Source organism: Dendropsophus ebraccatus, chromosome 3, assembly GCF_027789765.1.
Source record: "Dendropsophus ebraccatus isolate aDenEbr1 chromosome 3, aDenEbr1.pat, whole genome shotgun sequence".
NCBI lineage: Eukaryota > Metazoa > Chordata > Amphibia > Anura > Hylidae > Dendropsophus > Dendropsophus ebraccatus.
This window is the reverse complement of record NC_091456.1, coordinates 189,029,102-189,043,981: the sequence shown is the minus strand read 5'-3', so window position 1 is coordinate 189,043,981 and position 14,880 is coordinate 189,029,102. Positions and strand designations below refer to the sequence as shown.

The following is a 14,880-nucleotide window of genomic DNA, read 5'->3' as shown; positions in this document are numbered from 1 at the left end:
TTCATATGGCACATCAGGCAGGCATCGTATTCCAACGTCAGTCATGATGAGCAGTAAAACCCAAGGGGGACTGGCAGTCCCGAACGTTCAATACTATTATTGGGGGACACACCTGAGACACACTGTAGCTTGGTCTAAATATCACGCGTATAAAAAGTGAGTAGATATAGAACGGATATGGTTTGCCCCTTTCCAACCTAACTCTTTCTTCTGGCATGCTTCCCTACTTGGCTCTTCACGCCTTCAATCTGGTCAGCTGTGCCTCTAGATTTGAGCTGTTTTCCCTGGCCTCTTCTCTCAACTCCTTTCTAGAGTTGATCGAAACATGGAAAATCCTAAGTTTGATCGAACTCGAACATTCCTGAACCTTCCGCATTAGATTGCTGATGCCTTCCCGGTCCGTGGGGAAGGAGGAGAGTGCCCGGGGACTGCCTGGAATTCCGGAATTCAGCCTAGGTAATAGGCTGTATCCGGGAATTCCAGGCGGTCCCTGGGCACGCTCCTCCTTCCGCACAGACCGTGAAGACATCAGCAATCTAATGCGGAAGGTCCAGCTAGGTTCGAGTTCAACCAAACCTAGCTTTTTCCGATGATCAATCAAACCTACTCCTTTCTGCTCTATCCAGATTTCTCTCCAGGTTTGGACTCTTCCATGGTGAAGGCATGGTCTTCTAGGAAACTATTCCAGTTTGCTGACATAGTCGATTCCATATCCCGCACATTGCTCTTTTGAGAAACTGGCGGAGAGGAATGATCTAGCCACCACTGAGCGCTTTTCTTACATGAAAGTGTGCCACTTCATGTTGACCCCTCTGGGGACGCTTACAGTCACTAAGTCTACAGCCTTTCAGCAGTTAGTGCGCATGGTAACATCCACTAGAGGGCTTATCTCATATAATATCCTCAACTCTCCGGTGGGTAATACCCGTTAGGCCCCGTTCACACGTAGCAAAACTAGTGGAATGCCGTTAGCCTCCCTCTCATAATGTGAGTCTATGGGAAGCACGTGCTGCTGTTCTCACAGCGTCTCTCCGCCTCCCATAGACTCCTATTATGAGAGGGAGGCTAACAGCATTCCACGGCAGACAGTGAACCTAGCCTTAGGCAAAAATATATGAACAGGTTGGAAGAGGGTTTTTCCATCGGAAGTATGTGGCTTGGCCACCAGGATCTTTGAAAAGGATATTCCCCCAGAATAACCCCAGAAGAAACAACAGTATATAGAATAATATAGTGTATAGTACAGTATATCATATTGAAGAAACAGAAAATCGGGTCACTGGAGCTACTGAGAAGTCAGTAGAGCTGGAGGCAAACGTCATAATCCACATCATATACCTGATCACGTACCCCTGTGACCTCAGATACTTGGAGGAGACCACCCCGAGGATCCAAGATAGCGTACTACAGCACAAGTCTACTATCTTCTGCCGGAAACCAGCACAGCCACACATACAGGTCCTAGACTATATCCCCATGTCACGCAGTAGTGGTAACAGGATACAAAGATGATTAGCATTAGTATACTTCTGGATACACACTTGGAACCCCATAGACTAAACAGAGAATACAAGATATTCTACCATTAAGGACATGAGGCCATCATTCTGTTCACATCTGTTTATTATGTCGATAATATGTTTTTTTATACAGGCTTTATCCCCTACCCTCCCGGGCCAATTTTTTATTTTTGCCTTTTAATTTTCTTATCCTCATGTTTATAAGGCCATAGCTCTTGCACTTTTTCACCTACACACCCACATGAGCCCTTATTTCTTTTGCAACACCAATTATAATTAATATGTTTTCATTTATAAAATGATTCAAACTTTTCTTAGGGATGGGAATTTTTTTTTTTTTTTACTCCACTTTTATTATTACTGCACTGATCGGCTGCTGGAGCCCACTGCAATCCATCACCGAGCTGGGATCAGCGTCATTGAGATGTTGAGTCCTGGTTGGGTAGGATGAAGGGATCATCCCCTCCACGAACACAGTGCCAGGGGAAATCCCCCCACTAGACACCAGGGATGACTTTAACAGCTGCATCTAAATGGTTAATTAGCCGAGCAGGGCTGATGGGAGCAGTGAGCCCTCTCTGCTTCCCCCTAACAGCAGCAGGACAAGCATACTCATCCTCCACCATTAAGTGGTTAGGACTGTTCCCTTATGTTTGTAGTCACTGTTCCGATATGATGAATGGAATAAAGGTCCAGCAGGTAGTAGGACACCATCTCCTGCACACTTCTCACTTCTATCCTCTCTCCAGCTACTCCTCTCTATTACTTCCATCCTCTATGTGTCTTACAGTGTCCAAAATGTGTTATTTGTGGCCCATTAATGCCTGTATATACCTATGGAGGACACTGGGGGAGGGGCATGGGCACGGCCATCTTATGGAAAGAATCACCACAGAGCAGGACGGCACAGCCTGGGGGAGGGGAGCCTGATTATAGCTCTATGGGGTACACAGGGAGCTGCTGTCAGTAAGTGCAGTGAGTACAGTTACTAACACTATACACTGAACTATTTTACTATATAATGCTGATTTCTCTTAAGAATCATTTAGAACTTTTGATATTCATTTACCTCATTGTGAAAAAGATAATGGCTTTTCTCTTATGTGAGTTTTTTTATGCTTATAAAGACTTGATTTCCAATTAAAACATTTCCCACAATCTGAACATGAAAATGGCTTCTCTCCTGTGTGACTTCTCTGATGCGTAAGAAAGAGGTATTTATCAGAAAAACCCCTCCCACATTCTAAACATGAAAATGGCTTCTCCCCTGTGTGGGTCCTCTTATGCCTAACAAGTTCTGTTTTGTGAGTAAAACATTTCCCACATTCCAAACATGAAAATGGCTTCTCCCCTGTATGAGTTCTCTGATGCGTAACAAGTTCTGATTTCTGAGCAAAACATTTCCCACATTCCAAACATGAAAATGGTTTCTCCCCTGTGTGAGTTCTCAAATGCGAAGCAAGATCTGAGAGATGAGAAAAACATTTTTCACATTCTGAACATGAAAAGGGTTTCTCACCTGTGTGAATTCTTTGATGGGAAACAAGATTTGTTTTATGATTAAAACCTTTCCCACATTCTGAACATGAAAAAGGTTTCTCACCTGTGTGAATTCTTTGATGGTAAACAAGATTTGATTTATGAGTAAAACCTTTCCCACATTCTGAACATGAAAATAAATTCTCCCCAGTGTGAATTCTTTGATGGGAAACAAGATTTGATTTATGAGTAAAACCTTTTCCACATTCTAAACATGAAAATCGATTCTCTCCAGTGTGAATTCTTTGATGGCGAAGAAGATTTGATTGGTCAGTAAAACATTTCCCACATTCTGAACATGAAAAAGGTTTCTCTCCTGTGTGACTTCTTTGATGGATAACAAGCTTTTGTTTCTTAGCAAAACATTTCCCACATTCTGAACATGAAAATGGCTTTTCCCCTGTGTGAATTCTTTGATGCATAACAAGCTTTGATTTCTTAGGAAAACATTTCTCACATTCTGAGCATGAAAATGGTTTCTCCACTGTAAGATTTCTTTTGTGAGTAAAGCATGAGGGTGTAGCTGGGATAGTAAACGGCTCCACATATGTATCTTGTGTGATATGATCCTCTGAGATCTGATGTCCCCCTGAGCTCCTGGTAGAATCGTCTGCAAAGGAGAAAACACCATTTCTCTTATTTCCCAGTAATAGAAGCTTAAACATATTGCAGAAATGGAAAGTTACTCTTTTTTATGTAACATAAGAATGATCAGATCTGTTCCCATCCACAGGAAATGTCAGGGAGAAGAATCTAGAATCTGTAGGCCGGGGAGATGACGTCCTTAGTAGTAAAAGTAATGGAAACTCTTCTCAAATAAAAAGGACTATTGACCCCCTACATACCGATAACCTTCTGGACCCCAACCAGCATGGTGTTCCTGGGGGCAGATCACGGCTTTTTCTCTCATTTTCTGCATAAGTCACGTGTTGCAGTGACGTCCCTGACCCGGCCGGCCTCTGGCTACATACGTCCTTGGTAAGTGTTCACAGCCTTTCAAAGCAAGGTATCTATACATAGCACTATAAAACAGCAGTCTGTGGATGGATACCTGGCTTTGGTATATTCCTGGTCATATCATCAGACTCATAATTGAGTTGGATATTGACTGAAGGGGCAACTTAATATGGTGGTTTTGGTGGATCTCTCTATAGGAGCCATCCCTCTTCTAGGCCCTTCCATGCAGGGATATCTGCCTTGTCCCGTGTTTTGAGACTCGTAACTGAGGCTCCACGGACCTTTTTGCATATTGATGTTACCCAGGGGGCAATGCACCTAGGATTTCACTGTACTGAGCCCCTTAACCAGCAGCTGACAGTGTCTTCTTTGGCCGGTCTCCCTGAGATCAGTGATCTGTTTGCCTTATTGTACAAGAGACATCACAGTGACCCCCTGGTGTGGAGGAGGGTTCTTCCCGAACACAGAATACTCATGTTGCTCCCGGCTACTCGTGATACTCAGCCTCTATTCCAGCAGCAGTGCTCTCATCTGACAGTGCTGGAATGTGAGAGGTAAGTATGTAACACTGCTCTGAGGGAACAGTGTGTGTATGTGTGTATATATTTATATATATATACATACAGGAGGCATATCTGGCTACTTAGGGGGGACATACGGGGGTAGGTGTTGCCAAATATCACAGATATGATGGTGAATGTGCGGAGGGTGTTACAGGGTATATGTGGTATAGTAAGAGACAGAGGGATTAAAGAGAAGGGGGAGAGGGGGCGTAAAAGTATTACGTCTGCTAATCTGGAGTTGCGGTCAGTTTGTGTATAAGCTATAATATACTGGGAGAATATAGGGCCAAACCGTCTACGCTGAATAGTGGTGGGAATAAAGGGCCATAAGGTCTTGTCGGAGGCCTTTCCTGCATCTAAACTCATTTGTTCTCATTTTTTGAACAAAGAAAAGATCAAATATCAACACAAAGGAAACATGGATCACAGTTCGATCGTATGTATAACATTCATCGAACCATATACATTTTTTTTTTTTATGAAAGCCAGTATATTATATGACTTGCGATCACAACCCAGGCTGATTTCTTAAAACATTTCACAACAGGTATGCAATATGATGAGGACAGTCACTATAGATGCAGCAGCAGGAGACTGATAGTGATATATTGTCCGCTGGGACTGTGCTGTATATTAGAATTTAGGCTGAATGATTATATAGCTGGAAAACTGACAGGACACAGAGCTTATAATATTCCACACAGAATAGTTACAGCCGGTGACTGAGGAGAATGTGTGACTGTTCTCTGCATTTAGTGGTCACTACTCACCTGGGCGGTTACCTGTAGTGATGTCCTCCTTATACTGCTCATCACTGCTGTCATCTGTCTCTTCTTCTTTTATTATCTTGCCAGTTGCATTGATATAGTACAGATCCTTTACTGTAGTGATGTCCTCCTTATACTGCTCATCATTACTCACATCTGTCTCTTCTTTTTCATTAATTATCTTGTATGTAGCATAAATAGAGTTCAGATCCTTCCCTGTTGTGATGTCCTCATACTGCTCATCACTGCTCACATCTGGCTCTTGATATGTCTCTTCTTCTTTTATTATCTTGCCAGTTGCATTGATATAGTACAGATCCTTTACTGTAGTGATGTCCTCCTTATACTGCTCATCATCACTCACATCTGTCTTTTCTTCTTTAATTATCTTGTCTGTAGCATAAATAGAGTTCTGATCCTTCCCTGTAGTGATGTCCTTCTTATACTGCACATCACTGCTCACACCTGGCTCTTCTTTAACTATTATCTTTATAATATTGTTCCAATCTTCAGCCTGATTTAGGATGCGAGAGAAACATTGTAAAAGTCATCAGATAGTAGGAGAAGTCAGGTGGGATGTACAGATCATAGGGAACATCTCCATCTACCTGATCCTGATCCTGTGGAAGAAGAGGACGGGGACATCTCTCTGGTGCTGTTCTCTTACTGGATCTGACTGGAGGGAACACATACAGAGACTGAATTCATTCTTTCCATCCAGATAATACAGAGAGGAGGTGTGTACATAGTCCTGTCTATTACCTGCTGATGGGAGGGGCTGCTGATCCTCCAGCATCACATCCTTGTACTGATCCTTGTGTCCTTCTACATACTCCCACTCCTCCATGGAGAAATAGACCGCCACGTCCTGACACCTTATAGGAACCTGACACACAATAAGTATTTTATTTTAATTATACTTCTAAATACATAGACAGAAGTATTACACATGACAAGAACTGTAGAGTCCGTTAGCATATCTAGGCAATGAGGCTGGCACATTATGTAACTTGCTCAAACCACATACATCAAGTCAAAAAAGAATGTTCTCAGTCATAGAATTATGATCAAGGCACCGAGGTGAGCATAATTAGCTAATGGGGACATTAGGTAGAGTAGTAACCGCAACTCACAAGGATGAAACAAAAACTAAAACAGGTATATCTTTTAGTTATTCAAAACTTGTACAAGTATAAGAAAGTATACCTTCTCAGCAATCAAATGGAAGAATCGGAGAACAAAAAGGGAAAGAAACTAAAAAAAGACAGCAGGAGACAAGGTTCAGGTGAGATTCGGCCAAACCATTCGGTATTAATACAAGGATGTTGTTTGTCGACAAGGGAAATGTCCAGGATGCCCTGGGCGGCAACCACAGTCAGATGCAATAAGGCAAAAGAAACGGTACACATCACATAGTAAGCCGCGTCCTCTCCTCTGGGGGGGGGGGGGGGCAAAGAAGCGACACCCCAGCACCTGGGAAAAGCTAAAACCTCCTGCCAGTGGGAGCAGGTTTTTGAAATTTTTTGGATTCCCACAAGGTAAAGGCCAGCAACTCCTCCATATGTTGGATATGGGTGGCCTCAGCGAACCATTCTTCTGAAGGACGGGGACTCAGTGGACCACCAATGTCTTGGGATAATAACCATGGCGGCCTGTAATAGGTGCTGTGTTAAATATTTCTTAAATTTAGACTGGGGCATAGTGAACAAAAATAAAAGGGCAGCATCGGGGTTACTAGGTGTTTGCATCCCTATTTCAGATATTAGTTGGAGAACAGACATCCAGAATGGCTGGAGTCTCGGGCAACTCCACCAGCTATGAGTCATCATGCCTACATCAACCCCACATCTCCAGCACTTATCAGAGACCTCTAGGTACCATCTATGGAGAGCCTCAGTAACCCTGTACCACCTGGTCAGGATTTTATAGCAGATTTTTATAGTTTCCTGAAATTTTGTGGCTATAACAGCTTTGTGGGTTAAAAATAAACACTTTGCCCATTGAGCCTCAGTTTCTCCTCCCAATTCTTACAATAAATGAAAAGGGCTTGAGACATCAGCAATTCATAGATGGTGAAGATGGGGTGCCATGGACAGGATTTTAATAAGCAAAGATTTTCGAAATCCGCGAGGGAACGGTGTGGCTGCTTGCCTCAAGATGTGGTTGTGTAAAAGTGGCGTAGTTGGACATATGCAAAAGGAGCTTCAACACTGCGTCTTTTCGCACTATATCAGAGAGCGGCAGGATATAGTTATTGGAAAGTATACGTGTAAATCTTAGGGGTGAGGATTTAAGGGTGGCGAAAGACATGTGGAAGGTTTCTGAGTGGGTTGGAGACCAGGTCCAGGGGAGTTAGACTTGGACTGAGAGGACAAGTCTTGGGCTATACAGACCCATACTTTGGAGTTCTCATTATGGAACGTGTCCAGAACACGAGCATGGACAGGTAGTACAGATGGCATTCGGACAATCCCCCCCCCGCTCAAGAGCTTAGCCCTAGACTGAACCACTCTGTTGATTCAAGGACGTCTCGATGCCCACATAAAAGGTCCCTAAACACCTCTGAAGTTTATGGAAAAAGGATGAAGTGAGGGAGATATGGTCTGCATAAGGAAGAGGAGGCAGGGAAGGAGGGTTATTTTATAATGCTAATCCTCCCAAACCTGGAGAACTTGGAGCAATCCCAGTCTTCCAGATCTTTTTGAAATAGGAAAAGCATAGGAGAAAAAAAAATATTAGTCTTACTGGTAAGACGTTTTCTCCGAGACCTTCATGGCGGCACCACAAGTTAACTAGTACCCTAGGAACAGGAAAAACACACACGAGGTTAAAAGCCCCTCCCCACTCTCACTAGTGTAATTGTAACCATATCTGGCACCACTTGGGTAATTATATATACACACACACACACACACAATACAATACAATACAATATAATATAATATAGGGAGGGGTGTTGGTGCCGTCGTGAAGGTCTCTGAGAAAACGTCTTACCAGTAAGACTAATACTTTTTTCTCTCTTCCCCTTCACGACGGCACCACAGGAGAATGCCAACCATTACCTTAGGGTGGGACCACAGCTTGAAGAACCTTCCTACCAAAGGTGAGATCTGCATTACGTTGAAGCTGTAGTCTGTAATGTCTTGAAAAGGTATGTGGAGATGACCAGGTTGCAGCTCGACAAATTTGGTCTATGGATGGGCAGGCTCTCTCCGCCCATGTGGTGGATAGAGCTCAGGTGGAGTGAGCTTTGATTTAAAGAGATGATAAATCTTGAGCTTTATATGCCTCTTCTATTGCTTTCTGTATCCAGCGAGAAAGTACACTTTTTAAGACTCTTTTCTTTACTTGGACCTTGTCCAAGTGATCTTTCCTCCAAGGTTTACAAGACTGTAAGTATTGGATGAACGTTTTTCTAACGTCTAATGAGTGAAATTTTTTTTCTCTAAATTATTTCTTGGAGAAGCACAGAAGGAAGGGAGTACTATCTCTTGAGAACGATTGAATGATGTCATTACTTTTGGCAGGAAACTAGGATCAGTTTTGAGAATAATAAGATCTTTTTGAATAGAGTAGCATGGTTCTCATATGGTAAGAGCCTGAATCTCGCCCACTCTTCTGCCTGAAACAATAGCTACCAAAAAAGCAGTTTTAAATGAAAACCTCTTTAGACTGGCTTCTTCAACTGGTTCAAATGGTGGATTTGATAGACCTTCTAGAACAATGTTAAATCCCATGGAGGATGTAAGTTCCTAATTGTGGGACTCTGCCTTATTGCACTTTGCATAAATCTCTTGATCCAACGATGCTCTGCAATGTTGTGATCATAGATGGCAGAAAAGGGCTGCTACCTGTCATTTTAGAGTGGCAGGTTTCACACCTTTCTTTAAGCCTGGTTGCAAAAAATCCAAAATAGAAAAATTTGGTTCATCAGGAAAAGTTCTGACATTCTCAGGACACCAGGAAGAAAAAAAACTTTCCACACCTTTAGGTATATTTTTGAGGTCACTGGTTTCCTGCTCTTTACGATGTGTTGATTACTTCTTCTGAGAGACCTTTGCTTTTAAGCATTGTCCTCTCAGGATCCATGCTGATATCTTGAGAGATACCAGGCCTGGGTGGTATAGAGGTCTCTGGTGCAAGAGACCGGGTATCATTGGTAGATGTATTGGAGGTTCCAAGGCCAGGATCTTCAAAAGGTCGAACCAGGCTCTCCTCGGCCAATAAGGTACTACAAGTATTACCGTTATTCCCTTTGTCTGGATCTTCTGCAATGTCCTTGGTATTAGGGGTATTGGAGGAAACTGCCGTCGGACCCTCCCTTGGATCTAGTGAAAAAAAGTTCTGTACCTTCCTATTCTTTTTTTGTTGCAAAGAGGTCGATCTCCGGGTGAAACCACCTGTGTACCAGTGTCCTGAAAACGTCGTCTTTGAGACACCATTCGCCTGGATGAATGGTGTGTCTGCTCAGATAGTCTGCATGAATGTTGTCTGAACCTCTGAGATGGGTTGCTGAAAGGGAAAGTACATTCTTTTTTGCCCAAACGAAAATCTGATTTGAAATCTGACGTAGAGCATTTTGTTTTGTAATATTGTCTGTAAGAATATGAACATGAGATTGGTTTACTATACTCTCAGCCTGTTGTAAAGAAGTCAATACTGCCATGAGTTCCCTGAAATTTGAGGACCTTGTCGCGATCTCTGCTGTCCACAGGCCCTAAAAAAGCTGAGTCTATCCGAGCTCCCCATCCGGCTTGACTCGCATCTGTTGAAATAATCTTTTTGGGAATTGGATTCCAGTGAACCCCTTTCTCTAAGTTGGATGACACCATCCACCAGTCGAGGGATCGAGGTACCTGTGGAGATAGAGAAATTTTTTTTGTCTAATCCTGACTTACGTTTATTCCAGGTAGATAGTATCTGACTTTGTAACTCTCGAGAGTGGGCTTGACTCCATGGAGTTGCTGGAATACAGGCCTTCATCGACCCTAGGATGGACATGGCCTCTCTAACACAACAAGATGTTTTTCTTTTGAAGAGCCTAATCTTTTGTATCAGGGCCTGTTTTTTCTCTGTAGGAAGAAAAGACATCTGTTTTATGGAGTCCAAAAGCATACCTAGAAATACCTTTTTTGTGTCTGGAGTGAGGTCTGATTTCTGGTAATTGATCAGTCAGCCCAGAGATTGCAGGAGATCGGCCGCTGTCTTTAGGTGCTGAAGAAGACTTTGTAAGGAGTCTGAAATAAGTAATAGATCATCAAGATAGGCCACAATACTAATACTTTGTAGATGGAGGAAAGATGTTATTTCGCCCATGACATCGGTAAATATACGAGGTGCAGAGGAGATTCTGAATGGAAGAGCTCGAAACTGAAAATGTTGTACTTTACAGTCTATGTGTAAGGCAAACCTCAGGAAATTCTGAGAGGACTGATGTATGGGAATGTGGTAATAGGCATCGGTCAAGTCTATTGAGGCCATCACAGCTTCCCTTTGAATCAGGGGGTAGTGGACTTGATTGATTCCATTTTGAATCTTTTGTATTTTACGAATTTGTTGACTGGCTTTAGATTTATTATTAATCTGTAAGTCCCGTTCAGTTTCGGCACCAAAAAGAGACTTGAATAATGTCCCCTCCCGAGTTCCATCACTGGGACAAGGACCACTACTTCTGTGGAGATCAGTTTTTTCAGTGACTTTACCAATTATTCTTGTATCATTAAAGAAGACTGTCGGGAAATTAGGAACTTCTTGGGGGGAGGAGCTGTAAATTCTATTTTATAACCTTGGTCGATGATGTCTAATATCCAAGGGTTTGTTGTTATGTTTGCCCAGGCTTCCCGGTACCTTGACAATGTCCCCCCAACCCGGACAGTGTCATTGTTTGTCCTGGGAGGGTTTGGGGTTGTAAAAAATATTTTAACCTTTTCCTCCCCCTTGAGGGTAGCTCCAGCGTTCACTTTTGCCTTTCCCCCTATAACTTTCCTGAAATCTAGGACGTTTGTACTGCTCCTTCTTCTTTTGCGTTTTCCCTTCTGGGAGCGCCTTTTTCTTGTCAGCAGATTTTTCAACAATTTTGTCCAGCGATGACCCGAATATATATTTCCCTTCAAATGGGATGCCACATAACTTAGATTTTGAAATATTGTCACCCGACCAATTTTTTAACCATATGGCTCTTTGGGCACAGTTGGTTAGAGCACCATCCCTGGCTGCTACATGCACAGAGTCCACTGTAGAGTCTGCTAGGAAAGCTGCAGCGTCCTTAAAGGGAACCATTCACCCCGTGGCCCCCGTTAGAAACAGACATACAGTGACATAAAGGTCAATATACTTACCACATCGCTCCCGGTCCCGTCCCGGATCTCGTTGTTGACACGGAGAAATCGCCGATTCTTCTTCTCGCGCCCATTATGGTAATGAGCGCCGCCGGCCCGAAGTCCAGCCTTCTCCCCGCCTCCGACACTTGATTGACGCCGGGTCTTCTTCCTCCTCGTCTTCTTTCTTCTCGCCGGATCCCGCGCAGGCGCCGTGACGGTCGTTTTCGGCGCATGCGCAGTTCACAATTGAAGCCGCTCTGCAGCTCCACTGTTTACTGCGCGTGCGCCGATTGGCTCGAACACGCATCCTGTTTACCGCGCAGGCGCAGAAGAGGTGACGAGACCATCGCAGCGGCGCCTGCGCGGGAATTCGGCAGAAGACTGAAGACGTCAATCAAGTTCCAGGAGGCGTGGATGGGCGGCGACGAGAAGAGGACCTCATGAATAAGTTGGACTCGTCCGTCGTTTCCTATGGACGTTGGACTCATCTCAGCTCATTACCATAATGGGCGGGAGAAGAAGAATCAGCGATTTCTCCGTGTCAACAACGAGATCCGGGACGGGACCGGGAGCGATATGGTAAGTATATTGACCTTTATGTCACTGTATGTCTGTTTCTAATGGGGGCCACGGGGTGAATGGTTCCCTTTAAACACCGGTAGAGAGTCAATAATTTCCTCTCTGGAGGTTTTCTTATCTTTAAGATGATCCTCAAGTTGCCCTATCCAACATGCATGGCCCTGGCAACACAAGTTGCCGCAATATTATTTTTCAAACAATATGATACGGTCTCCCAGGATTTTTTAAGATTTTTTGCCTTTCGATCCATTGCATCCTTTAGTTAGGAGGAGTCTTCGAGTGGCAAAGTTTTTCTTGTTACTTTTGGAACCTTAGCATCTATCATAGGTACTTCGCCCCAATTTCCTCATCTTGTCTCTAAACGTGATTCTCCTTCATCAGAGACAATTACGACCGAGTCCGAAATTTGGCCTGACTCATATTCAGTCTTTTGGATCTAACCGATTGACCAGACACACTCCCTTCTCCCACCGATTCAGAGCTGCAAGAAGAGAACCAGTGGAGAAACCGGAGGAGTAACTGTCTCTACAACCACAGGAGCTGTAGGAGGCTGTGAAACTGATTCAGTAGAGGAAGTGGTAGCAGAAGCAGGAGTAGGAACTGCAGCAGCAGCCTGAGATGCTTTTATTTCATCTGTCATCATTTCCCTAACATCAGCTAGGAAGGATGATCTATCTTTCTTTATGATGTCATTTACACATGCAGAGCAAATATTCTTTTGCCATGAGGAAGAGAGCCTCACATTGCAGTTTATGCATTTTCTAATGGGAGCAGGCTTTGATTTTTCTTTGCCTTTATTCTTCTCCTTCTCCTATGGACAGAACATGATAGGAATGTAACTGTCCCCACTTAAATGAAGTACAGAAATGGAGGAGAGGATGGATAATCTCATATTATATATATATATATATATATATATATATATATATATATATATATATATACACACACACATCCCCCGCAAGGTGTGGCTGACCGAGGTAGGCACACTTACCGCCGGCAGCGGATGAGAGGGCTTATCTGACGTGGTGGGCGAGGATTCTTCCATGATGTATCCCAGCAGACCTCAGACCAACGGGAGACCTGCTGCTTTTAAACTTACCGCTCTGATGTCCATATGGCGAAAACCGGAAGAGACATCACTTCCGGCGTGTGACGTCAGGACTCACGTCTTCACGCAAGACTTGGTCCCAGGCCTAGCTTCTGCCGGAAGTCAGTGAATACACAGCCGGAAGTAGGCCGCACCGGATTCCCGATGCCTGTACTGCGTAGCCCGAGCCCCACCGGAGCGACCCGCCCCCCTGCACGGCCAAGCTATAGGCAGGAAAATGGGACGCACGCTACCCGGGAGTCTCTGCAGCAGAGGGACTCATGTACAATCCTCGTCACACCGAAGGGTATGGCGCAGACCCGCCGGGCCATCCCTCTACCTCAGGATCAGCGATCCCACCAGCTGCCCTCCCAAGGAAGGAAGGAAGGAGGCGATCCCCGATCGATCCTGCTGGGGAATCTCCTCATATTCTCGCTGGATCCCCAACTTTCGTGCCTGCCCTGCAGGGACAAGAAAGACACTGGTGAGAGTGGGAAGGGGAGGGGCTTGTAACCACTTGTGTGTGTCTTTCCTGTCCCTAGGGTACAAGTTAATTCCTGTGGTGCCGTCGTAAGGGTGAGAAGAGAAAATTTGTCGTAAATAGAGGCAATAAGTCAGGAGGGAGTTTGACTCCTAGGTATGTGATACCTTGCGAGGGCCAATTAAATGAAAAGACCTTCAGGGAGAAAACAGTTTGCTTGAGAAACGAGACATCCAGTGCCTCAGATTTGAATAGGTTGATCTTACAATTCAACCTAGAGCGAAATTCCGCGATGGGATATAGATTGGGGGTTGGTGATATAGACCAAATGATTGTCCAACGCAGAGCATTTATATTGCCTTTTCCCTATAGTGATGTCCTAAGTGTTGGGGTCCAAACGTATAGTGGGCAGAAAATATTCCACAATGAGAACGCAAAATAGAGGGGACAAGGTGCATCCTTGACGGTGCCATTGTGAATGGGTCCAATTGTGTGCAATTAATCTTTAAAGCGTCTCTGTACCCACTGTGCAAGGCCCCCCCAACTGCTTATACCTTTTTGTAGCTTATGAGAAGTCCTTTCTACTAGTATCATTCTAAACACTGGTTGGGCTTTCCTGAGTTCGACAACCAAACTTCAGTTGAGGTGTAGCGGTGTCAAAGAGGTGTGGCCTATAGCATTCGTGCCCTACACCAGCGCCGCCCTGTGTGGTGGTGGTCTCCGTCTCCACCTGCCTCCCATTCCGCCCCGTCTGCCCGCAGTGTTAGATATCAGTGCGCAACCCCCGGCGCTGCTGCAGTGATGTTGCCGGGTCCACGCCACCTCTAGTGTGTTCTCTCCGAGTCGTACCCACCCCGTGGTATTGACACGCCCGGCCCTGCACCGCCTCTCCTGCCTGTCCCCGCCCACCACCCTATTTCACGCATACCATGGTGCCGCCCGCTGCCTGAGTCATCTTCTTCAATTCTTTGTTCAGGCGCTGTTGCGCACTGATCCTGCGCAGGTGCAGTGGCGTGAACGAGCTTCTTTGACTAGGCTAGTGCGTCACTGTGCCTGCGCGGGAT

General features: G+C 44.6%; 1 protein-coding gene across 1 annotated transcript in view; it reads right to left on the bottom strand.

The window, feature by feature from the left end:
- LOC138786601 (zinc finger protein 91-like) overlaps positions 1–14,880 on the bottom strand; it is a 77,736-nt gene that overhangs the window by 53,102 nt on the left and 9,754 nt on the right. The window contains exons 3-12 of the mRNA XM_069963581.1: positions 13,984–14,011; positions 13,676–13,796; positions 12,637–12,726; positions 10,757–11,017; positions 10,474–10,583; positions 10,245–10,418; positions 9,374–9,479; positions 8,092–8,146; positions 5,350–5,860; positions 2,625–3,669 (exon numbers count right to left, since the gene is read on the bottom strand). Coding sequence (XP_069819682.1) covers positions 2,625–3,669; positions 5,350–5,860; positions 8,092–8,146; positions 9,374–9,479; positions 10,245–10,418; positions 10,474–10,583; positions 10,757–11,017; positions 12,637–12,726; positions 13,676–13,796; positions 13,984–14,011 — 2,501 coding nt within the window. The remainder of the gene's footprint in view (positions 1–2,624; positions 3,670–5,349; positions 5,861–8,091; positions 8,147–9,373; positions 9,480–10,244; positions 10,419–10,473; positions 10,584–10,756; positions 11,018–12,636; positions 12,727–13,675; positions 13,797–13,983; positions 14,012–14,880) is intronic.